This window comes from Camarhynchus parvulus, chromosome 1 (assembly GCF_901933205.1).
Source record: "Camarhynchus parvulus chromosome 1, STF_HiC, whole genome shotgun sequence".
In the NCBI taxonomy this organism is placed as follows: Eukaryota; Metazoa; Chordata; class Aves; order Passeriformes; family Thraupidae; genus Camarhynchus; species Camarhynchus parvulus.
The window spans coordinates 115004322-115030069 of NC_044571.1; the positions used below are offsets into that span (position 1 = coordinate 115004322).

At 47.5% G+C, this 25748-nt stretch overlaps 1 protein-coding gene across 1 annotated transcript; it reads left to right on the top strand.

Moving 5' to 3' along the window:
* The first annotated feature begins 939 nt into the window (after nucleotides 1–939).
* On the top strand, nucleotides 940–25593 carry POLD3 (DNA polymerase delta 3, accessory subunit). The gene is made up of 12 exons (XM_030948198.1): nucleotides 940–1063; nucleotides 2177–2232; nucleotides 3657–3759; nucleotides 6215–6254; nucleotides 7642–7774; nucleotides 10505–10760; nucleotides 11901–11973; nucleotides 13753–13915; nucleotides 15215–15327; nucleotides 20187–20281; nucleotides 20366–20447; nucleotides 24001–25593. The coding sequence occupies exons 1-12, from the start codon at nucleotides 1001–1003 to the stop codon at nucleotides 24204–24206; spliced, it is 1383 nt and encodes a 460-aa protein (XP_030804058.1). The 5' UTR covers nucleotides 940–1000; the 3' UTR covers nucleotides 24207–25593.
* The last annotated feature ends 155 nt before the right edge of the window (nucleotides 25594–25748 follow it).

Below are 25748 nucleotides of genomic sequence, written 5' to 3' on the forward strand. Positions count from 1 at the left end.
TCCTTCATGGAAAGGGCTGTCCAGCTGGATCCCCCTCCCTGGGGGGACTTAAAGCTGTGTGGATGTGGCACTTGAGGACATGGGTTAGCGGTGGCCCTGGGGTTCCTGCCCGCTGGTGCTGGGGTTCGTGCAGCGCTAATCTCGGCGGCACAAGGCCGGGCGCTGTCCCCGGCCGTGTCCCTCCGTGCCGCGGTGTCCGGCCGGCACCTGCCGACCCGGGCAGGAACTGCACGGGCAGCTCGGGAGAGCCGGGCGCTCTGGAGGCGCCGGGAATGCGGGAGATGCGCTGCCGTGCGGGACGCGGGAGTGCCGCTGCTGTCCCGAGCTCTGCGGGGCCGCTGACCCCTTCGGGGCTGCAGCAGGGATGCTTTGGAACTGCTCTTTCTGCCTGTCACAGCTTGGTCCTCCCCAGATCCACTAAGAAGCTATTTTTTTAATATATTTTATTTGAATATATTATTTATTTTCATTTATATATTTTATTTTATTTTATTTTATTTTATTTTATTTTATTTTATTTTATTTTATTTTATTTTATTTTATTTTATTTTATTTTATTTTATTTTATTTTACTATTTTGATTTATTTGATCTTATTTTATTATTTTATTATATTTCATTATTTTTGTTATTTCATTTTACTTTAATATTCTATTTTATTAATTAATTTTATTTTAACATTTTAGTAAATTTTATTTTAATACTTCAATATTTTATTATTTAATTTTATTTTAATGTTTTATTTTATTTCTTTCATTTTCTCTTGTTTTAATATTTTATTATTTTAATATTTATTTCAATATTGTATTTTAATATTTCATTTTATTTTTTTATTTTGGTTTATTTCGAGTCCTGGCACCGGTCCGGTCCGGCGGAGCGTCCCGTTCGCGCTTCCCTTGGCGTGTCCCCGCGCGGCCGCCGTGGTTGGCGGGCCGTTGCCATGGCGGCGGCGCGCGCGCGGCGCTGAGGCGCGGGGCGGGAAGCGCGGGCCCGGCGCGGCCATGGCGGCGGACGAGCTGTACCTGGAGAACATCGACGAGTTCGTCACCGACCACAACCGCGTCGTGAGTGCCGCCGGGCCCGCCGCTGCCCGCCCGCCGCCTGCTCCCGCTCTCCCTGCCTCCCCCTGCCCGCTGCTCCCTCCGCGGCCTGCTCCCCCTGCCGCCTCCTCTGCCCCGCTGCCTCCTTTCCCACCCGCTGCCTTCCGCTGCCCCTTTCCTTTCCTCCTCCTCCTCCTCCTCTTCTCTCTCCTTCCTCTTTCCTTCTCCTCCTTTCCCTTTCCTTCTCTTCCTTCCCTTTCCTCCTCTCCTTCCCTTTCCTCCTCTCCTTCCCTTTCCTTCTCCTCCTTCCCTTTCCTTCTCTCCTTCCCCTTTCCTTCTCTCCTTCCCCTTTCCTTCTCCCCTCCTTCTTCCGCCTCCCCTTTCCTCCTCCTCCTCGCTTCTTTACATTCTCCCTTCTCTTCTTTCTCCCCCTTTTCCTCCTCCTTTTCCCTTCCTTCTTCCTCTTCCTCCCCACTTCCCTCTCCCTTCTCCCCTCTCTTCCTCCTCTCCCCCTGTTTCCCCTCCTCCCTTTCCCCCTTCCTTAACTGTTTTGAAGAAAACTAATGGTTTTTCTGCGCGGGTCTGTTCCTTTCCAAGTTTATTTCAAAAATTCATTTGGAAATGAAATGAAATGAAATGAAATGAAATGAAATGAAATGAAATTAAGAAATTAATTAAATGGGTTTTGCCTAGGAAATGGTGCAGCAAAGTTGGTGCAACTTGTCTGACAACGTGAACATTCCCAGCCTGTGGCTCTGTGGCTTGTTCCAAGAACAATGTAGACAAACAAGAATTTAATTGTTGTGTTTGCAGCCCGGAGCCTGGGGCTTGGTTTAAAAGGGCAGAGCAGGAGCAGGAACAGGTGTCAAGGATGTACCTGCTCAAATGACAGGGCAGGGCTGGGATTGCAGCCCTGACATCCTGGGATTGGCACGGTGGTGTTCCCGGGCCAGGAGAGGGGCAGAAATTCCCCCCACAGCTTTTGGGACAATTCAGAGTGCTCAGCGATGCACGGGTGCCCACGGGCTCTCACTTTTGCCATGGAAGGGAGGAGGGTGTCTACGGAATTCCACGGATCAAACTGAGAGGCCAGTGTTTCCTCACTGAAGTGGTTTGTTGGTTTTTTCCCTTTTCCAGGTGACCTACAAATGGCTGAGCTACACGCTGGGTGTCCACGTGAACCAGGCCAAACAGTAGGTGTCCCTGCATGCCCAGAGCCCGCCCAGCTCCCGTCAGTTCCGTGCTCATTCCTGCTCCCATCCCCTTACCATGATCCCTCTGGAGAGCAGTGCCACCCTGCCTGTCCTCTCAGCCGTGGCACTCCCTGTGCCTTGCTGGGCAGGGCTGCGCCTGGAGCCCCCAGTTCCTCTCCCAGGGACTGCAGGAATGCCTTTCTGGAGGAGAGGCTTTCGAAAAAGCTGCCCAGGGCCTGTGAGACCCCCTGTCATACACTATTACATGTATTTCTATACTAAAAAATACATTATTATATGTAGTATAATATATAATATACTAAAAATGCATTATTCTATAAATTATTATATATAATATACATATTATATAAAAATACTATACTATATTATTATATAGTATATTATAGATGTATTATAGATGTAATATATTATATACTTTGTTATATATTATATCTATTATTATATGTATTATATACTATTAAATGTATTTTTATACTAAAAAAGACATTATTAGATGTAATAGTATATATTTTATATATAATATACACATTATATATAAATAATATATATATTATTATATAGTATATTATAGATGTAATATATCTATGGAATATATTATATCTATGGAATATATTATATATTATTATATATTATTATATTATATTATATGTTTTTAATGTATTATTATATGTTTTATTATAATATAAATGCTTTTTTATACTAAAATACATTATTATATGTATTATTATATATACAATATATTAAATACATATTATATATGTAATATATATGTAATATGTATTATTATATATGATATGTATTATATACTATTAAATGTATTTTTATACTAAAATACATTATTATCTGTATTATATATAATGTATATGTTATATATATTATTATATAAGCAATATATTATATATATCATATATGGTATTATATTTCATGTCATATGTATTATGTACTATTAAATGTATTTTATATTAAAAATACATCATTATATAAATTATATATATAACATATAATATATCACATCTATGATATTATTATATATTATACATAATATATATTCTATGACATTACATTTCATTACATTACATTACATTACATTATATGTATTATTATGTATTACATACACTATTACATAGATTTGCCCTTTGGTTTCTGTGGTTGTTGGACTGGGATTCTCCACAGTGGCAGAGGAGCAAGGGTCTCAGAAAATGAACCCTGAGGAAATTAAATTAATCCTGAGGAAATGGTGTGCCTGTGTGGCAGGAGTGCTGAGGAAAGGGAGTGAATCCTGAGGAAACGGTGTCCCTGTTGGCAGGTGTCCATGCCATGCAGTGTGTGCAGTCCCTCCCTGGCAGGGGGCTGCAGGCTCTCTCCCCTCCTCTCTGTGGCTGACCCTGGTTTCTTTTGTGCAGGATGCTCTACGATTACGTGGAGAGGAAGCGCAGGGAGAACTCGGGGGCTCAGCTCCACATCACCTACCTGGTGGCAGGGAACCTCCTCCAGAATGGACACGTTGTGAGTGCTTCCCCTCTCTCTGGGCTCTGGCTGGCTGCGGGCCTCTGCTGTGGTGTCTCCTGCTTCATTCTGTGCTCCTGGGGTCAGAGCTGCACTGGCTCCTTGCAGCAGGAGCTGCAGTGTGCCAGGGCTCCTGGGCAGGGACAGGAGAGGCTCAGGGTCTGTCCCAGCAGGCAGAAGGATCAGCTGGCCATGGTTTGGGAACACAGTGCTGGAAAGCACCCCAGGGTTCCTCACCAACTCACTCAGATCCTGCCAGCACCCAGCTCCATGCCCTTGCTGCTGTTGGGCAGCAAAGATCACACAAACTTGTGCAGGGGCCCTTCTGAGATCAGCTTAGCCACGTGCCAGGGTCTGCTGTGGCCTGGGCGTGACTTGGAGGGACAGCCCATGTGGCAGGGAACAATAACCAACAGAGCAGCACCCCTACAGCTCAAGCTGTCTTGGTAATTAAACCAGCTTTCTAATCCTGGTGAACAAAACAAACAGGAATTTATTAAAAGCATTCTATATTTAAAGTGCTTCAGCTGATTAAGCAAATTAAACTGCTGCTTAATTCATTTAGCTTGTCAGATTTTCAGGAATGTCATCTAAAACTTCAGGCAGATACCTTAGAAGTTATTAAAAGAAAATAAGAAAATTCAGTGTCTGCTCCCCTTTGCCCACAGACAAATTTAAGAGCCAAACACTAAATGCCTTAGACATCCCACTAAGTGTTTTTAAATACCTATTACAATATATTACAAATATCTGTTACAATATGATCTAGTCTTCTTCTAGGAATAGTAGATATCAGGGTGTCCTGCCTTTTATTTGTAGATTAAAAAAAAGCAACAAACAACCAACAAACCTTTTTTTTCTCCTAAACAATAAACTGATTCACATGCATGAAATATTCTGTCAGTCTCCAAATCTGCCTGAATTGGAAGGTTATTGTTTACTGCATTAGTTCTGTATGATGGAATATTTAAAGTTGCACAGGCAGTGTCACATTTACAGCCCAAGTTTAACAGGTTTTCCCCCCTTTCTTTTGGAAATAACAAATCTCGTGGCTCACTAGAACTGGCCAGGGGATTGCCAACCTGTGCTGTTATATTTAATGTCTCTGAAACAAACAGGTGATTTCTGACATAGGAACAAATAATTATTTGTTAACTCTGCCTTAGCAGCTTGTGTGTTTTTAAAGTAAGATCACAGTGTCACTGGATGGTTTGGGCTGGGAAGGACTTTAAAGCTCGTGTCATTCCAGTCCCTTGGCACAGGCAGGGAATCTTCTGCCAAGGGGAATGATATGAAGGTGACTTTTGTCCCCCATTATTTTCAAATCTGCTGGGCCAGCCCTGCACTGCTGGGAGCCCTGCACTGCTGCCTGCTGGCAGTAGGTGTAGCCGGAATGCTGCGGATGCAGCTGCAGCACTCCTGCAGGGAGAGCCGTGCAAATCCCTCTGGAGTGCTCCTCCTGACACTGCACGCTCTTTCCTTGCTGCTTTCTGCACTCAGACTGCCAGTCCTTGGTTATTCTCTTACCTGCCTGTGGTTTTTCTTGCCACTTGCTCTTTTGCTGCCTAATTAAAGCAACTTTTTAATCCTGGTAAACCAAAGAAACTTAAATTAATTTACAATATTTTATATCTAAAGGGCCTCAGCTTATTAAGTAAAGGAATTGCTGCTTAATTAATTTATTTTTCTTCTTTGCTGCTTGTCAGATTTTCAGGAATATCAGCTAAAACTTCAGGCAGATATCCCAGAGGTTTTTAAAAGAAGATAAGAAAATTCAGTGTCTGTTCCCCTTTGCCCACAGATAAATTTAAGAGCCAAACACTAAATGCCTTTGACATCCCACTAAGTGTTTTTAAATACCTATTACAATATATTACAAATATCTATTACAATATGATCCAGCCTTCTTTTAGGAGTAGTAAATCTCAGGGTGTCCTGGGTTTTATTTGTAGATTGGGGAAAAAAACAACAACAAACCTTTTTTTTTCCTCCTAAATAATAAACTGGTTCACATGCATGAAATATTGTCTTTTAATCCCCAAATCTGCCTGAAATGGAAGGTAATTGTATATTGCATTAGTTCTGTATAATGGGATGTATTTAACTAAAGCTGCACAGGCAGTGTCATGTTTATAGCCTGAATTTAGCAGGATTTTCCCTGATTTCAGACAGGTCCATGGTACCTGTTTAACACAGAATTAGTGGTGGGGTTCTCAGTCTGTCTCTCTGGATCCTCCCAGTATTAACCACAGCCTGTTAGATGTCCTTGGTCCTTAAAGACTGGCCAGAGAACACATTTCAGAGCTTTAAAAACTGATGAGTCTTTAAAGGCATTGGCAGTGTTCTGTAGCCTTTTCAGCTACGGTAATCATTAGACTTTGTTATTTATTAACTGAAAGTAGCAGTCTCGCATCCAAGCTCAGGTTTTAAGAGGTTTTGTGTTTCTTTTCTGCAGTGCCACAAGGTCGCAGTAGTGAGGGAGGATGAGCTGGAAGGTAAGCAGGCTGGGAAAGTCGTGTGGCTTTAACTTTTTTCTTTGAAAGAACAGCAAAATGAGCAAAGCTCAGAACTTGCCATCTGCACATAAATGCCCAGCCAGGCTCTTGGGGTCAGGTGTGAACTTTTTGTACCAGCTGTTTCTCAGAATTTGGAGTATCTGAGCCAGCAGCTGAATATCTTCAGGCTTGTGAATTGAGTCTGATTTTTTTTTTTTGTCAGTGGTTCTTTTCCACCTCCCTGCCACTGACAGCAGGGAGACAGCAATACACCAGTAGTGTCTCATAACAATTGGGAGCCTTCAGGCCCCCCAAGAATGCTGAAACTGGTAATTGTGGTTATTGGTTCAATGCAATTGCAGTCTTTGCTCCGAGTCCCATGGGTGTTAAGATGTTGTCATAGAATATTTACCTCACTTTTGTGAGTGCAAGGTGGAAAAAACCCCATTGCAACACTGCTGAGTACACTGTCTCTTGTCTCACCATCTTTCTGGTCCTGCTGATGAAATCTTACTCACAGAACTGAAACGCAGCTTCAGGCTCTTCATCACTTTCAAATAACATCTTTGGCACTTGAGAGCACACTGTGGTATTTGTGACCTTCAGGATGTGAGCTAATGACCTCACTTTGTTTGAAGGACTTGCGTTGTTGGAAATCTGAAGTGGATTTCTAGCTCAGGCTGTTTGCCTCAGAGTAGGAGATTGTCAGGCAGTGCAGCTACTCTGTGTCATGTTTGTTGAGTTATGTGTGCTGTGTAACACTGTTTTGCTGTGGAGGAAAGGGTTGCTCATGGTTTTTGTATTGGAAGGCAGGCCAGAGGTATGACTTATATTTGGAAGAGGCTGAGATTTTTGATGGGAGTAGGGCTGCATAGTCTAGGACTGGCCCCAAGAAATGATTACTGTGTGTATTTTTACAGTGCCTAGAAGCTCAGCCTCAGACCAAGACTCTGTGGAAAGAACAATATAAGCAATGAACAAAGAATTCCTGAAAGCCAGCCCTTGTCTCAAGGGGGTTGCAGTCTGAGTAGCGTAAAAGAAAAAAAGTTTTCATTCCAGGGGTGGCACTGTGGTGCTGGACACAGCCCTAGGGGCATAGAGCAGTGACCAGCTACCTTCTGCCTCAGCATTAGGTACTCCCACAGCTATTCTGCATCCCAAACACTGGATGTTTGGAAGGCAAACACAGAGAGATCCCTCGTAAGTCCAAGAGTGTGTAGTGGAAAATGTGACAGGCTTGTGGAGTTTGCTGCCTTGAATTCCTCATTAGTGAGCGTTGGGAGAAGGTGTTGTTGGACCTTTCTGTATTCATGTTTTGCTGTCAAGTAGTCTGTCAGTCTTTCTGGGTGTGCTAACAGAGGGCTTTTTTTTCTCTCTTTTTCCCCAGCAATGAAGTCCAAGCTGTCCACAATTGCCAGTGTGCACGTGTACAGCATCCAGAAGGCCCTGCTCAAGGACAGCTCCCCCCTCTACAACACCGACTACGACATCGTCAAAGCAAACCTGCAGCACTGCAGCAAGTGAGTGAGTCCTGGCTCCCTTTGCCTTCTGAAGCGCTTCCAGAGTGCACTTCAGTGCTCACTAGATAGGCCTGGACTTTTAGAGAGCTGGGAAAAGATGTCCTCAAAGTCCTGCCAGAGCAGTGCCCAAAGAGCACATTGTGTGGTTCTTGTGCAAACTGAGCCAAATGTTGGTTCACTTGGTCCTTACTCTGACAAGGAGACTGTTCCAGTACCTTGCTTGTCTGATGGCTGGAAACATTTCTCTCTTTCCCAGGCCACACTTAATCACAACCATTTTAATCCAGTTCTCAGCCGCACAGGAAGACAAAATTGAAACAAGCTGATAAAACCATGAGTGATGTGCTCAGCAAAGCATTTACAGGAGTTTGCTTTCTGTTTTGTGAAACCGTGTTCTCATCCTCTGGACTCATCGAGTTCTCTGAAGATGTCTCACAGGAACTCCTCCTCCAGGAGCTGGGCTTTGATCTCTGGGTTTGTTGCAGCTCAGAGTAGGCTGTGATCTCGGAGACGTAGGAGAAGCACACAGGGCAGTCCAGGCAGCACCAGTGTCCTTCCTGGTGGAGCTGGAGCAGAGCTGGGAGGGATGCAGCCCCCAGGAGTCACTGGCTCCCTCCTGAGCAGCGCCTGGCAGCTGCAGCTTCTCACTTGTGTGCTGTTCCCACCAGGACAGCTTCAGCTTGAAGTCATGGGGATGCACGGTGCCATGACCAATCTGGTTTGAAGGGGATGCCTGAAGGGTGTGTCATAGGAAGAGTATAGAATCTGAGAGGAGAAATGTGGCTCTATCCAAAGTGTTGACAAGAGAGTGGCAGAGGAAATAGGAGCTGTGTGTTTGGGTGGATGCCCTGCAAGGAGCTGGGAGATCCCACCTCAGTGGATCCATGTGCCCTGGGTGTGGCTGCAGTTGACTCGTTCCACTCTGGTCACTCTAAGAACCCCAGCATGGTGATCCTTGTGCCTTAGGGATACTTGTATCCTTTGGGATTTAAACATCCAGGAGGTTTGGATAATCCAGGCTCTGACACAGCTCTCTGAAGCCTGCCTGTAAATCCAGCTTTGAAGCAGGATTTCCCAAGGAAACTAAGAAAAAGTGGACCTTCTTCATTTGTGACCTGGCTGAAGTAAATACACATTGATCCCATTCCCCCTCTCTTGCCAGCTGCATGGATTGTCTGTGACACTTGGGAAAAGGATTCCTGCAGGACCTGCAAAAGCTAGAGGTTTAATTATGTGAGGTTTGTAGCAAACAGAACCTCCCTGTCTGTGCAGATATTTCACAGCTCTGGGACAAGGATCTTTGTCCTCTTCTGGTTTCTGTGGCACCTCCTTTGCAGTGAAGACAGTGGAGGTGGTTAGATGTTAGACTAACTAATACCAATATCTGAGTTTAATGCCTGTTGCCACTGCCAGCTTTCCAAACAGAAGCAGCTCCTTGTTTGCAGAGCATAGTCCAAGTATTGCCTTTTTTTTCAGTGGTTATTTAGTGAATTTTGGGTCAAGCCCATAAAGGTATAGTCACACAGCAGCATCAAGGCAAGCTGACTTGGAAATAGGGGAAGGTTAGCTGAGCTCTGCTGCACAGTCAACATAACCATTGACAATATTATTTGTGACAATGTTATATATTGGAGGGTTGGTGGTGTTTAGAGTAGGAGCTCACGCTGCCCTGAGAGCTGTATTAACTATGTTAAAAACAGATTGAAAGTGTAAAGGAGAGTAGGATTATTTTTCTCCAATGTCTGGTTTCCTTCCTTTAAAGGTTTGAATGTCAGGAGGTTGCTGCTGCAGCCTGGGAGTGCTGTGGAGATGGTGTTGTTTTGTTCCTACAGATCCTGATGGGAGTAGAAGTGGACTGTGCACGTGAGCAGCTAGTGCTGAGGCACAGAAATGAACTGGCAGAAGGCTGCTTTATTTCTTAGGCAAATGAAAATATGCTGTGTAATTCAGTGGGCTGGGAGGCGTGAGCTGGGCTCTTTTGTGGCATTTCTGTGGGAAATCTGGAAAGCGTCGCCTGTGATTTGCACAGTGGGGAGCAGAGTTCAGCTATTTTTGGGAGCTGCTATTCCTGACTGTCAGTGAGCTGTGCTGTAACTGTGAGCACGTCATTTAGTTCTTGTGTCTCCACATCCCCAAACAATCAAGTTTCAGACCATTATAATCCAAGCTGCTTCTCGCTCTCAGGGATTACTTGGAAGAGACTTTGTGTAGTTAAATCGGAATGTCGTGGATATTTTCTGAGCCATTTCAATTGTTCAGTTTCAGCTGGGGTTTGCCTACCTGGCTGAGTGGGGCTGCTTGTGGCAGCAGCTGTGGGCTTTGTCAGAGCATCAGAAAGCTGTGAATGTTTTAGATCCTCACTCAGCCATACAACTTCTGCCACAGGCTTTAGAGAGTGTAACCCATTTAGGAATAAAATGCAGCCTGCTCCTTGTGCAGCCTGGGTGTGGGGAGGGCCTTTACCCCCCAGGAAAGCTGCACAGCTTGTTTGACACGTGAATGCTGTGGCTCTTGCTGACAGGTTCAGCTGATATTTTCATCAGAGGTCACTTGCTCTGTGCCAGCCTTTCTTTCCTGCCCCACGCACGGATTCAGTTGCTCCTTTTTCCATAACAGGAGCGCGCAGGCCCGGAGGAGCGCTGGCGCTGCAGGAGGGGGCAAGGCGAGGTGAGCACCAGAGCTGAGGAGGCTAATGGGGTTTTTCCCTCCCTCCCTCCATCCATCCCACAGGTTCAGTGCCATCCACTGTGCCGCCGCCGTGCCCAGGACGCCGCCCGAGGCCCCCCGAGCGCCGGCGCCCACGCAGAGCCCCCCGAGGCAGAGGGACCCCGATGCCACCAGCACCGTCAATGGCCACGGGCCCCGGGCTGCCAAGCCCCCCCTGCAGCAGCAGAAAGGCATCATGGGCATGTTTGCAGCCAAAGCAGCGGCCAAAGCCCAGGACACAGCCAAGGAGGCCAAGGCAGAGGCCAAGGAGGCCCCAGGTGTAAGTTCCCTCAGCCCCCCGGTTCATGGGTTAACCATCCACCGCCTCAGGGAGCTCAGCCACCCCTGCACTGCTCCTCCTGCCAAGCCCACCTCCCACTGGCAGTGCTCAGGGGTCCTGTGGAAGTGTTTGACTGTCACCTGGGCAAAAACCCCTCGTGCCACACTCTGGGTGTCTCCACAGAAGGGTATTTGCCATAGCTTTGACATTCCCAATGAGCTACAATTGCTCTGCTGTCTCCAGCTAGCCCAATGTACACACCAGCTGAGGATCTTGCTCTCTCCATTGTGCTTAAAAGGATTTGTTTTGAGCAATAAGTGAAACCTGAGAAGCCCAGGTCTTAAAAGTATCAAGGTGTTTAAACTTGGTGGGTGAGGGAAGTTTCAGAGCTTGACCTGTGCAAGACTAAATTGTTTATCTTCTGGACTGCTGCTTTTCCAGGATAGGATTATGTTTTCATTTTAATTAGTATAATTGTTCTTAGAGCAGTGTGGCCAGAAAAATGGGTGTTAAAATGGTAACACTCCCTGTGGATGGTTTGGCCTTTTCATAACAACTGAGAACTTTGGGTTCCTTTCTCTGGTTTTTATAGGGAGTTTAGAACTGGGGAAATGTACAGTGTTTTGGGAACTTTAGTGTCTGGTTGCCTTTTATTTGCATGAAAATAAGTTGGATTAGGAGGCTGCACTTTCTTTGGTGATGTGGGTGTGATTTCTCACTGTGGTGGTTGCATTGATGCAGCAGAGCAGTGATGTTTCCTTGCAAACAGCCTACGTGCCAGAGGAGCTGGATCCTGGTTTGGCCAATCCCTGTTCTTTCCTCTGTTGGCTGCTGTGAACTGAGGCACTACTGATGGTTTGCAAACAGAACAGCTCTTTCCTGGGAGCTGACCCTAGTCCCAAGCATTATTTCAGTAATGGGAATGTGACCCAAGTCAGATCTGCAGGCCTGGCTAAGGAGTCCTTAGGAACTCACTCTGGCCCCTTTGATTGCTAGTGAGTATCTTCAAACTCTCCAAAACAGAGAATTTGCTAAACCTGCTAAAATCTAAGGCAGTGGGAGCAAATGCTATCTATTATTTTACTGTGCTCCTTGAGGGCTGGGAGCAATTCCTGTGCTTATTCCTTTCTTTGCTTCCAGGTGTCTGCAGCAAGCAGCAAGCCACTAACAAAGAACAGCATCATGAACAACTTCTTTGGAAAAGCTGCTATGAGTAAGTGCTTTTCTGTTTTCAGAGGCCATCATGGTCAGGGAACAGCCTGTTGTAGTTAAAAAAAACAAACCAACAAATGAAAAGAAAAAACCAAACCTGAGGATTATTTGAAGGGGTTTTTTTTAATTATACTTTATTTAAGCTGGGTGGAAATTTTAAAATACTCAGTAGAATCAAGTGTTTTGTAGCCATGATGGGAGGCATACAGAAAGGAGCAGAACTCTTCCTCCCCATCCCCACTCTACCAAACTCATTGGATTTTCTTTATATCCCCTCTTTCCTAATAGTTTTCCGTACTTTCTTCTGCTCTTCTGCACTCAAAGGGGTTAATGTTTTAGCACACAGCTTTTAAAGCAAAAATTAAGAGTTTTCAGTGGAATTTTTCAGACAAAACGCTTGCTGGAGGGAGATCAATTAAAATGACATATTTGAGCAGACTAACCCAGGAAGGATTTTTAGTGCAGAAGAAATCTGATTTAAAGTGAGTTCTCCTGGCTGGAAGGCCAGCTATTGGTGAGATGTTTGCCAAAACCTGTTTTGCAAGGCATGTTAATGGTGCTTGCTTTTCATCACACAGCACTGAGGAGCCCATTGTTAGTTTCAGGGTTAATTTCTTTCCTAAAAACTGAAGGACTGGAGAGTAAAATTGAGGGGTGGCCTGTCTCTTTGAGCAGAGGTTTGGACTAGGTGGCCTCTGCAGGTCCCTTCTGAATTACCCAAGTCAAAAGAAACTATGCTGAAGCTTTTAAATATTGGAATATTGGAAAAGGACTGTGGGATCTCCTTCAAAGATTCCCTTATAGCAGAGAGTACAAGAGGCTTCAAAGAGGAGTTTTGGGAGAGAGTAAACAGCACAGTTCATTTTCTAACAGACGTCTGTCAGAGCTCGCAGGGGACAGTTCCAGCACTGAGCAGACAAGGCACAGCCCTGCTGGGACTCTTTGGTCCCTGTTTTGGTGAGACTGGGGGAGCTGAGGACACTCTCAGCCCGAGGACAGTCACTGGAGTTAACTGGAGTAAATTCTAAAGGTCTGAGGAGAGCCCTAGACCAAAGCTCACGTGCTGAAAACCCAAAGAGGCATGGTAAAGGTGACCTAGTGTGATGGGGAAGGCTTTGGGGATGCACTTCCATCATTCCCAAAGGGTTCCCTTCTCTGCTGAGTCCTGTCAGGGGCACACAGAGGAAACCTGTGAGGTGGCTGCAGAGAAGGAGCGGACTGAGCAGAACTGGAAATGATTATGTGTGTGGAGCAGAGGGTGGGATTCCAGGAGAAAGATTTATTCCCTACGTGCATGTCTCCCCTGGCTTCAAAGGTTCCACCAGTGCCAGAAAGTCCTGGGTTAACAGCACTGGGGTCCTTGGGCTTTCTGCTGTTGGTCATAAATAAGGGAGCTGTCGTTCCAGTGCTGTTTGCCCTTGCCCAGGGAAGCAGCCAGCCTGTTTTCCCAGTGCTCCCAGAGAGGCACTGGCACCACGTTGTGGCCCTCCCAGCAGCCTCTCCTGCCACTGCCTCCAGGTCCTCTTCCAGAGAGTTTTAACTGCTGCAGCACACATGGTGGCTTGACATCAGGAACAGCAGAAGCATGGAAAATCACCTAGAAATTAAAGCATGCCCTTCTTTTTCCCATGTCTGATACAGCTTGGCCAGTCTAGATCCCTAAATACATGATGGGCAGTGCTGTCTGTAGCCTTGGTGCACAGAGCTAGCCAGCTGCTTTGTAAGTTGTCATTCAGACTGAATGCCCAGTGTTTGTTCTTTTTGAATGGTTTATTCACAGATAAACTCAAAGCCAACTCTGTGCCTGAGCAGCCAAAGGAGGAGAAAGAAGCAGTGAAGCCTTCAGTTGCTGTAGCAGAACCAGAGTCATCTCCTAATACTGTAGCAGAGAAACCTGGGAAGAAAACAGAGTCTGTCAGAATTCAGCAAAAGGACAAGAAAAGGTGGGTCTGCTTTCAGGGTCCCTTTTTGTGTCCCCTGCTTGGGGACAGCCTGCATGGAGCTGGCTGGTCATACACTGCTGGCTCACCTCTGTTTCCATCTACTAAACTGTGTTAAAGCTGACTAAATTTATCTGTCAGGATTCTTTCCTGGTGTTTCTTTTGCGTTTGCTGCTGTAGGTGCCTCAGGGCCGTGGGTGCCATCGCGCATGGGAAGGGACAGGGCCCAGGTTGTCCTCCGTGGGCGGGGGTGGCTTTCCACGAGACAGCCTCCCACTGTGAGCAGCCTGGGAGAGACCCTGCAGGCAGCCTGGGGAGGGCTGGCAGGAGCACCTGTCCTGCAGGGAAGGTGGGATATTCCCCAGCCTGTATGTACACAACTTGCAGCACAAAGTTGTGCTTGTTGATCTCCATAGCTCATGTAGGGCTGCTTTCAATGCCATGGGTTTACTTTGGGCTGAGGCTCCAAGTTAATTTTAAGCTCAGCCCTTTGTGTTTAATCCAACCCAAACTGACAGAGACAAAGAATCACTACAGTCTGATGGCTCTCTGGTGGCCTATGAGTAATTAATTGGTGGTCTCAATCCATTTCTAAGGGAATAGGTAAGCACACCACCCAGCCCACCATCGCAGCTAGCACTAACTGCTTGTCTTAGTGATAGTCTTGTCCAAGAAGCCAAGGGCCTGGAGGTGTTGGCAGCCTGGAGCTGGGAAGGCCACTTGGGCTGTCCCAGCTCTTGGAGGATACGTGGGCCTTTAGCCTCCAGGCTTGTTCGTCTGACACGTCTCGCCAACATTAAAAAGAAAGAAGCTATTTTATTTTTCCAGTAGTCTTTAAAAATGGCTCCAGGATTCTGAGACACTACCTCATAGTCAGTCAGTGGCAAGCAGTCTGTCAAAAGAGCTTCTGAGTGATGCTTTTGGGGACACTGGGAGCCTGAGCTAAAGAGACAAGATCAGAAGTAGGCTCTTGCCAGGCTGCTGTGGCCAAGCGAGGTGAGGTACTGGGCTGAACAGCAGAGGGGCTAAAGAAATCCTCCTTGTTTTGGAGAGCTGCATGTGGGGAAAGATGGGGGGCCTGGAAAGGCTCGTGCACCTATGCCTGGTTGTGCAGTGGGTGTACAGCATTCAGTTCAGTGTACAATGTACAGTTCAGAGTATGTGATGCTCAGGTTTTTAAGAGGCATTTGATTTCCTTCCATGAGGAATGTGCTTGTCCAAGTGCACACATGATGCTTTCATGCACACACGAGAAACAGTGGGTGTTCATTCCCTTTCTTTTCCCTTTACTTTTTGTGGCAGTAAAACGAAGAGAGCGGATAGGTCAGATGACGAGGAAGAAAGGGATCCCGAAAATGTCAAGAAAAGGAGGAAGCGAATCAAACAACTTCTGTCTGACAGCAGTGATGAGGAAGGTAAGAAGATCTGCAAACAATCAGGCATGTAGGTCAGGGTTCTGATTTCCAAAACATTGCTCTCCAAATCTGTTGGTCAGTGATTGAGGGAATAGTTTAAAGGACTAAAGACTGTGGAAATGGCTGTAGCCTGAGCTTTCTGTTTATCTTTGTGCTGCAAGCACTTGGGCATGGAGTTGAGATGTCTCAAAACAAAGATCCAGTCTTTGTTTAAGCTTAGCTCAGACGTGGCTGTCTCCTCACCAAGTGTGCTGCCAGTGCCCCTGTGTGGGAAGGAGCTTCCCAAATCTCTTGTGAAAGATAGTGCTCCTTCCAGAACCATAGGGCTGGTCAGAGCCACTCTGTGTGGGGAGGGAGCACTCACAAGTGGCCTCCCTCTCCCCACAGGGTCATTTTTAGTGTCTTTATTCTGTCTGTTCATAGAAAGGATTTGGAAGACAGTGTTGGAAGTATGACATCCAAAAAGAAAAGGGGTAATAGGGAAGTTGGAGGCAAAGCAGTTGAGCCGTATCCGATGTGACTGCGCGTCTCCTCAGTGGTGTGACAGGAGTGGGGTGCCCAGAACTCTGCAAGATTTGGGCTCATAATGAGGAACAGCAGGGCTGGATCCCAAAGAATTTGGATAATTGAGGTGACAAATGCTGTTCAATATAGATAACTGGGAAATAAACTGGAATTGAGTTCGGGAGTATGTGCTAAGTGGAACAGTCATCCAGCAAACTGCTCAGGAAAGGAACTTGGGGGTCATTACAGACAATTATGGAGTAATTGAAACCACCAGTTTGGTGTGGAGCTCCAGTGAAAGAAGGTGAAACAGCAAATGGGGTGTACTGGTGAGGAGGTGGAGTCCCTCGGGGGAGCCAGAGCTGATTCCTCATTTGAGTGTGCCTGGCACATGGGCAACAGCCAGGACATCAGGGAGATCTGCAGTGCCAGGGAGAGGTGGCTGCTGTTGGTATCTTTGCGGTATCCATGCCACCTCTAGGCCTGTTTTCATAGTTTCCCTGCTGCCCACATAATTGCAAATTATCTTGTTCATCAGGTGTGTATCACTTCTTAGACTATTCCACAGGATAATAAATCTCTCAGGAAGCTGTTCTTTGTGATCAGCCTTAATTCCATCACATTCCAGTGTGGCTATAAAAAAAAAAATATATATATATATATATATGCCCACACTCTTTGGTATTTATTTCTTTAAATGTTTGTCTTTCCATTTCCTCATCACTCCCCTGCTGACAAGCTGAGTTGTTTAGCTCTGAGGAGGGAATTTTGAAATCAGCCTGTCCTTGCTTGGCTGGGATCTCTCAGCTCGTCCACATCCTGTGAGGTCAGGCAGGAGTTTGAATGTTGGAACTCTCTGGTCTCCTATGGGACACCAGATCAGCACATGTTTAACAATTAATGCTTTTGAGTGGGATGCCTCCTGGTCTCATTTATTCCAAGGTTTACATTCTCTTTAGTGACCAGGGACAGAACCTGAGGGAATGGCTGGGGCTGTGTCAGGGCAGGTTTAGGTTGGATGTTAGGGAAAAACTCTTCCCTGAGAGGCTGGTCAGGCGCTGGGGAAGTTTTTTGTCACTGCTCTTGCTGCTCCTGCATCAGAACCCTCTTTGTTCTTCACTTCTTTGTGCTGTGCATTAGAATTGTAAATTTATGCAAATTACAGCACATGCATACAAATTTGGACATCACTCAGTTTGCCCTTTCAAAAGAGAAAATGATAATTGAAAGAACTCAGCCCTTTGGTCATGCTGCTTGCCCTTCTAAATCCAGCCAGATGAAAGAAGACAGATTTGAATTGTTTGGAATATTTTTAATGAGTCCAAACTGGTAATATTATATTGAGTACAGAAGTAGAAGACTGTGAGTTGGATGAAAAAGAAATTTAAAAAATATATATATATATATATGTACAGCAGCTGGACTTGAAGAGCATCTATCCTTGGAAAGGTTGGAAACAGGTTTCTCCAGAGAGCAGGGGCAACTTGAATCAGCAGCATCAGTGAGCAAAAGGGGGCCTGGAGTGACAGGCACGCTTAGCACGGTTCTGTGGGTGTGAAACTCAGCCTGCCTGGCTGAGCGAAGTGCTTATGGGCAATTGTGCGTCAGGCCAGGTCTTCTGCCTAGTTCTGCGTTAGTCTGTACTAACAGCAGCTCTAAATAAGCTCTCCTTATAGCAGCATCAGCACATTGTACCATGCTGGGAACACACAGAGGGCATAAGGCACAATCCTCTCCATTTAAATGATTTTTCATTAAAAAGTTATATTGGTGTGAGGGTTCCTTAGTCACTGCAGGTTGTTTTGCTTCCAGTGCCAGAACAAACTCCACAAACGCTCCCACAGAGGACAGGAGGTTTGGCAGCCTCAGCTGTACCAACACAGGCAGCGTTTCTCAGTGTTGACAAGTGTTTTACAGCCACTTTGGAGGGTGATTTCAGTGGCACTGTGACCTACAAACTGCCTGGGTTCTGGAGAGCCACAGCAGAAGCACTAAAGCCTCTCACAGTTTTTCCAGGCAGGGTCAGAGCAGACTGAACAAAGCCAGGATTTACATCTTTGGTCCATCCAGTTGCCCAACTTGTATCTATTTCATGCAGCTGTTGCTGTTGAGCAAACTGTGGGCAGCAGCTAGTGGTTGACTCAGGAGTTATCACATGTCAGAGGGCTGTGTTGGCTAGAAGAGGATAATAAAGTAATAAAAGAGCTTGATAGTAGTCCTAAACACTGTGACGTGAGGAGAAGGTGCCTTCTGCCTGCCAAAAGCTTGGGAAATTGTTTGGAGGAAGCTGAAAAAAGCCCAAATTTCCCCCAAGGAATCTAGTGGAGCTGGCCCACTGACAATGCCTTCATCAGCCCCTGCTTGAGCACGGCAGAGGCTTTTCACCAGGCTGGTTTTCAACCCCCTCAGCTTGTCCTCTCCCAGAGATACTTGCAAAGGCCAGAGGCCAGGCTGGCAGTGGTGGTGCAGGTTTGGTGCTGGGCAGTCTGGGGAGGGTGTGTGTGAGACTGGGATGGACACAGGGTGTGTGTGAGACTGGGATGGACACAGGGTGTGTGTGTGAGACTGGGATGAGCCCAGGGTCTGTGTGTGAGACTGGGATGGGCACAGAGTGTGTGTGTGAGACTGGGATGGACACAGGGTGTGTGTGTGACGCTGGGATGAGCCCAGGGTCTGTGTGTGAGACTGGGATGGACACAGGGTGTGTGTGTGAGACTGGGATGAGCCCAGGGTCTGTGTGTGAGGCTGGGGTGGGCACAGAGTGTGTGTGTGAGACTGGGATGAGCCCAGGGTCTGTGTGTGAGGCTGGGGTGGACACAGAGTGTGTGTGTGAGGCTGGGATGGGCACAGAGTGTGTGTGAGACTGGGATGGACACAGGGTGTGTGTGAGGCTGGGATGGACACAGGGTGTGTGTGAGGCTGGGATGGACACAGGGTGTGTGTGAGACTGGGATGGACACAGGGTGTGTGTGAGGCTGGGATGGACACAGGGTGTGTGTGAGACTGGGATGGACACAGGGTGTGTGTGAGGCTGGGATGGACACAGGGTGTGTGTGAGACTGGGATGGACACAGGGTGTGTGTGTAGGCTGGGATGGACACAGGGTGTGTGTGTGAGACTGGGATGAGCCCAGGGTCTGTGTGTGAGACTGGGATGAGCCCAGGGTGTGTGTGTGAGACTGGGATGGACACAGGGTCTGTGTGAGACTGGGATGGGCACAGAGTGTGTGTGTGAGACTGGGATGGGCACAGAGTGTGTGTGAGACTGGGATGAGCGCAGAGCCCAGAGCTGCCCGCAGCCCCCGGGCAGCGCACACTCCCGGTGCCGTGGTGTGGCCGTGCCCCCAGAGCAGGGTAAAGCCCAGTGGTGTTATCCCTCTGTTTGCATTCCCCTGCCTGTCTCACTGTGGTGCCTGGGAGGCTCAGCCCCTGCTGGAGCAATGTGATTTATTGCTGGCCCTGGCAGCCCCGCGCTGTCTCCCTGCAGCCCTCGGTAACCTGCGGAGGTCAGCTGGCCGCGTGCCCGGCAGCGCCGGCTCCTCACACGGCCCCAGTCCCCCGGGACAGCTCCAGATCCCGGCTCCGTGGTGGGATGAGGGCAGCCAGGCAGCCACATCCGTGTGGGGTGAAGCAATAGGTCACAGGAGCCGTTTGTCCCCGCGGTGCCAGCTCTCCCCCAGCCCGGCGCTTGCGTGGCCGCCGTTCTCACTTGGGTCTCCCGCAGCTCTGTCCCCCTGCCAGCCCCACAGGAGGGTGACCCTGCCTCCCTCCTCGCTCTGCAGCCCTGCTTGTCTCACTCTGACGTGCCTGCTGCAGGCTCCAGAGCTCACTGTGCTCCCTACTAATGCCTAAAGGTGTCCTTGACTGCTTTGATCAGTCTTGGCGTCGAGTGCAGCCCGGTGTCCCTTCCTTGAGCCCAGAGGAGAGCAAGGAGATCAAACAGTGAGAGAGTCAGCTTCTGGGTTTTGTGGTGGTTTGGATTTTTGGGGAGTTTTTTTAACTTCTTTTCAAATAAAAGTTTGAGATGTCCCTTAACATCTCGGGTTAGGCTGATAGTATGGATTGTTTGGGATGTGTAGCACCACCAGTAAAGCAGCAACTGTTTTACCACACCCCACCTCCTTTAATTTCTAAACAAATTACAGTCACTCTTTTAAACAAGTAACTGAAATGTACAGCTAAAACCTGCCAGTTCCTGTGCCTGGTTCTTTAAAGTTTCTCTTGGTGGAACTGATTTTTTTGGTCTACCAAAATCGCCAGGGCACTTCTCCCATCCTATCCCACCCTCCTTCCTTTGGGAAGTGCAGTGTGTAGCATCAGAGCTGTGTGCCATCAAGGTGTTCTTCTTCTTTGCAGATGTCCCACCCTCTCCCACACCCGAGGAAGAGAGAGCTCCATCTCCACCCTCTGAACCTGCTCTGAAAACTGAGCTGGAGCCTGCATCCACAGAGGTGAGAGCAGATCAGAGTGATTGCCTGCTCTCAGGTAATGAGGAAGGAGCTCCTGGTTTCTCACAGTGCTGCCATGTCCCCCAGGTGTCAGCTGGAGGGAGGAAGAGGAAGAGGAAGCGCGTGCTGAAATCCAAGATGTTTATAGATGAAGAGGAAGGCTGCATGGGTAAGACTGGCTGTGCCCCACACTCACTCACTGGAGCTCACTTTATTGGCCACTTTAACGGGCCAGCCTCTCCCAGGATAGGAAGAGGTTCACAAAATCACTTAGTTATCCCACTTGGAACTCCTGCTCCCAGACTGAGGTAACTGCGCCTCTGGTGAAGGCCTGGGCAGGGAGTCAGAGCTGTAGCTGAATCCTTACCCTTGTTTGATTATTCACAGATTTTCCTTCAGTTCTTTCCCCTTTTCTCCTGCCATCATGATTACCACCCTCATTTACTCTCCTCTCCAAAGCTGCAAGCTTTTAAAGATGATACAGAAAGAGATTTAGGGTCTGGGATAAATTCTGGCTGAGATAACTTTGTTGGGTTTTTTTCCCCTTTGAGGATAAATCCAGAGCTGTGCAAAACTTGATTATATGTTAAAGAAACATGGAGTATCCCAGATAAACAGGGAATAAGCTGGGGCTTAAATACTTTATAGGGTTTCTGTTTCTGATAAGGGTGGCTCTGCTTTCAGAAGGGAAGAGAGTCCCTACAGAAGTCCTGAGAGCCAGAGGCTTTGAATTCCAGCCTGACTGGACTCTGCTTCCTGCTGTAGCCTGCAGAAAGCTGTGTAACACCACTGCATTCGTTTCCTCCATGTCCTGACATTGAAGTAGAGATGCAAACGTTCAGACTACGTTGGTTTGGGTTTGGGGGGACTTTTTGGAGACTTTAAACACATGAGAGCATGGAATGTGGTTTTTGTAATGCTGTTGTCAGCTGGATTGTATGGGATGCTTTGATTCCCCAGCCTGGCTGGGCTGAGGGGATGTCAGTGGAGCTCAGGGCGTGCTGGGAAGATGAGGTGCTCTTGTCCAGCTCTGTGGTGGTGCTGGGGAAGATGAGGTGCTCTTGTCCAGCTCTGTGGTGGTGCTGGCCATGCAGATACTCGGGCATTCCTGGCCCAGCTCCAGAGCCGCCTGGCCCAGGCTCAGGCTGTGCCTGTTTGCACCTGTCTGCAGAGCTGCATCTTCTGTTTCCCATTAACTTGGTGTGTCTCCTTCAGAGGAGCACAAAGCTGTGGCTCTCAGCAGCTGGCTGCACTGGGACTGAAATCCCAAGTGCTGCTTTCTTGTCCAAGAATTGGGCTTGCACAGAGTTACTGACAGCTTTGGCTGGTTACCCTGTGGGGTGTTCCCCTCTCCCACCCCAGACAGAGCCATTGAAACACTTGGAAGGACAATGGAACAAAACAGCATTAGATGGGGAGCTGAGTTGTACAGGCTCTGCATCCAGAGCACAGGAATGTCTCTTCTGGGTTCAGCTGGGAATATTACCTCTGTTTCTCTGCTCTTTATCCCCACGGGGTTTCACAGTCCCTTGGGAAATCCAGACTCCTGGTTTCACAGTTCATATCCCCTTTCTGAAAGGGGAATGCAAGGCCCTGCTGTGCCCTTTGGAGACAGATCCTGTGGGATGGAGCTGGATACTGAGGAGCTGGCTGGGGAGCAGATGCTGCTTTCTCTACTACAAATCCTCCAGCCTGTTGTGCAGAACGTGCTGTCTGGCTGTTGTCCAGTTTCCCTTCTCCCTTCCATTCCACACCCTTTCCATGCACAGACCTAACAATTCAAAGGCTAAATAACTTGCAAATCTTCCAGGCTAATGTAAATTTTAGTTATTCTTTGACATAGAGGGGTTTTCCCCCTCTCCCTGCTGTCTTTTTATTTTTAAAACCAACACTAGGTTTTAAGAGGTTTTAATCCTAACATTAGAATGAGCTGTACTTTATATTTTTCCACAATTTTAAGTGATGGTTTTCACAATAGCTGCAATAGCAAGGAATTGGTGTCAAAAACCAAAAGTAATTTAGGGATTAGCCCTGAGGGAAATTGAGCAATTAAAGTGTGTGTGGAGTTAAGCACAAGAAACATTCCTAGGCATCGACAGAAATCCATGGATTGAGGGCCTGCTCTTAGTCTCTAGTAAAGAGGAATTACTGAGGTTTAAGCTTCTGTGTTTCTACCTTACACTTTCTGAAGCTTCAAAGGACACACGTGGGCTTGGAGATGGGAATTTCCACACGTGCATTAGAGGGAGATTTGTGTTACAGCATTTTAGAGCGCCCGTCCTTTGAGCCGCCCTGATTCAGGGAGTCTGGCTGTGAGTGGGGCATCAGTGACTGCATCTGTGCACCCATAGATGCTGCACATACAGACTGCTGCAGTTCAGCTGAGACTGCAGCCAAAGAAAGCTGATCTGAGCTGTGCTGCTGCAATTGGAGGGGTTAACTGCACACTTCAGGAGTTGCCAGCGGTTCCTGACAGGCTGAGAACAGGATAAGGGTTTTAAGTTCACCCAGTGGTCTGGGGAAGCTGCTCCCTGAGAAGCCTGCTGCCTCTGAAGGGAGATTGCTTGGTTTGCAGTTCCTGTCTGAGGTCCTGCTAGTCTGCCCAGGAGGATTTCACAGCATTCCTCTTCCCAGTCCCTGGTGACGTAGGAAACCTTATTTAATTTGATGCATTAATACAAGTGAAAGCCAGTTTCCCAGAAGAAGGGAAGTTAAGACATCTGTTTAAAAGAATACAGTTGCTAAAGAAAAATGGCTTACTAGAAGAATCCCAGAGCACTGCTGGGAAGGCTGATCTAAGAGCATTTGCTGGGATCTGGCGGTGGCTCTCATCAGTGGGGCTGACTCCAGTTTAATTTCCGTGAGGTTGTTTTATGTCCCTGGGCTTCCCACCGCCGGACGCTGACAGCAGCGAGCTGGCACTCCCTTTCAGGCAGAGCCCTGATGGCAGACGTGGCTTGGGGCTGACCTTTCATAAAGCATTGCTTTGTGCTTGCCCTCTTTGGCCACTCTGTGCAAGGAAGCTGCCCCAAAGGCTTTGTGCCCCGGGACATGGGTGGTGTCTGCTTTGCTCTCCCCTAGCTGTCCAGTGTGCTGGTGAGAGCAGCCTGGGGATGTCTCCAGGTTGTCTTGCCTGGATTCCTGGAAAATCTGATTGCTTTGGCCCCTGTGGAAATGGGACCAAGTCAGAATGGTGGGGTTTAGCCATAAAGTAGATGTTCCATTGCCTAGTGCCAAACTACTGATTCTGATCTCCTTAGATTCATCACTTGCTGATGGCTGCTGGTCAGCCTTTGCCATATGAGTTAGAATCTCAGGATCACTGGCTTGGAAAAGCCCTCTAAGGTCACTGACTCCAGCTGCTCCCCCAGCACTGCCAAGGCAGCACTGGCCCATGTCCCCAGGTGCCACATCCACACAGCTTTTAAATCCCTGCAGGGATGAGGACTCACCACTGCCCTGGGCAGCTGTGCCAGGGCTGGACAGCCCTTTTAGGGAAGGAGTTTTCCCTAATACCCAACCTAAACCTGCTTTGGCACACTCAAGGTCATTTCCTACTGCTTAACTTGGGACTTAATTCCTGTGTCTGACACGTGCTCCTTGAACCCGAAGCGTTCCTTTCCAGGAGTGCAGTGGGAAGGCTCCAGTGGGGAGGTCTTTGGTGTAAAGATGGCTTAACCATCATCATCCTCCTCTGCTCCCTTCCCTGTTGTTTCCACCAGTGACTGAGAAGGTTTACGAGAGCGAATCCTGCACGGACAGCGAGGATGAATTCCCCAAGCCCAAGGCACCAGCTCCACAAAAACAACCCATGCTGCCCACCAAGAGAGAACCAAAGGAGGAAAGGAAGAACCCAAAGAAAGGGGCAGCTCCTGCCAGCAGAGCCAACAAGCAGGTCTCCATCATGGGCTTTTGCCAGAAGAAATGAACTGGGTCTGGCTCCTCTTGGCAGCTTGGGAGTGTTGCTCCCTGTTTTCGTGTGGCTCTCTGCAAGCTGCTGCTGCTTGTGGGGCCAACATGCAACCCCTGGTTACACAAGGTGCCCTGCTTACTGTGTAAGGAAGCCCTCTGGACTAGATTTTGTATCAGAGAAAAGTCTTTATTTGTTACTGCAATAATTTCAGTCGTCTTCACTAAGCAGTGTGGGAACTGCCAGCTAGAGGCAGCATCCAGAGGAACTCTTGAAAGGCTGTTGAACCTGTTCACATGAAATTGTATTTTTTTATTCACTCCTTCGGTGCTAAGTTAGGAGGGGAGTTGTGGTGTTTTCCTCCCCTCTTTGTACACCCCCAGCTCTTCAGATTGGTCCAGATGTTCACGTTGGGTAGCAGCAGCAATGTAGCAGGTCTTCAGGCTCAGACCAAATGTTGAACATCTGCTTCGGCTTTAACTGAATGAAGTCTACTTCATTTTCCCCCTAAGACTGGTAAATAGTTTTTGCTCTGCCTTTCATAATCTTTTTTTGGACAAAGCAGTGCATATAAAATTCTCTTACTCTCTTCTTCCTTGAACTTGTATCCTCTGTAACTTGCTCAGATGCCTAATTATAGACTGGGACACTGTTGGTGTTCTGTCTTTACAAAAACATCCTTGAGGCTTCCCACCCAATTGGCTCTGCAGTAATTGGGGGAAGGCTTTGCTGTTATTGGGAAAGAACTGGATCCTTAGCCTTGGAGGCCAGTGAGTCAGAGGGAAGGGTGATGAGAGGGCTCTGCTGATAACACCAGGCAGGTACCAGGGAGCAGCACGAGCTGCATCGCAGGGTTTGGAAGTTTGGGGTTGCCTGAAGAGTTTTTTTACAGGCATGAACCAGACAAGAGAAGAGATTTTCCTTGGACATCTCATCGCCTGCCTGCTGAAGGAAGAGTGCAACAGCACATGGTCCTGAGGAACCTCTTGTGAGAGAGGAATAAAGCACAGCAATCCTGTTAACCACAAAGGAGCTCTTGGTCTGGGCCTCCTGCTTGGCTGGTGCTGAGGCTGACAGACAGATGGGAAACATTTTCCAGAGGAGTGATGCTGAGCACTCCTGGAGCTTGGGCTGGTGAGTGCTCCCAGGCAGGGGCTGGTGGAGAGGAGCTGCTGCACCCCAGCAAAACCCATGCTGTGGCCTGGCCAGAGAATGATCAGCCTTATTCTGGTTTAATGAAAAAGTTTAACTGTGGAGAGCAAAACCCACCCTGCCATAGGGCTCCTGTGTTTTGGGTAGAGTTGAGGGGGTATTTTTAAAGGCAATGAGAACAAATCCCATTGAACACAGTTTTGGTTTTTGTTTTTGGTTTTGTTTTTTTTTAATTTGTCCTTATTCATTAAATGATGTGTCAAATTCTGATTTCCAAGGGTTGTTGTGGTATTTGACTGCGTGGAAGTCAAAGACATTTGCTGGTGAAGTGGGTAAAGATTTCTTCGATCGAAACCAGGGCTGGAAGCTTTCAGTGGAGTGTGTGAGGGCATCTGAAACCTCAAAACA

Coding starts and splice junctions, on each gene's coding strand:
- POLD3 (XM_030948198.1), top strand. CDS start 1,001: ATGGCGGCGGACGAGCTGTACCTGGAGAACATCGACGAGTTCGTCACC. Junction 7,775..10,504: donor AACCTGCAGCACTGCAGCAA/GTGAGTGAGTCC, acceptor TCCATCCCACAG/GTTCAGTGCCATCCACTGTG. Junction 15,328..20,186: donor TGACAGCAGTGATGAGGAAG/GTAAGAAGATCT, acceptor TCTTCTTTGCAG/ATGTCCCACCCTCTCCCACA.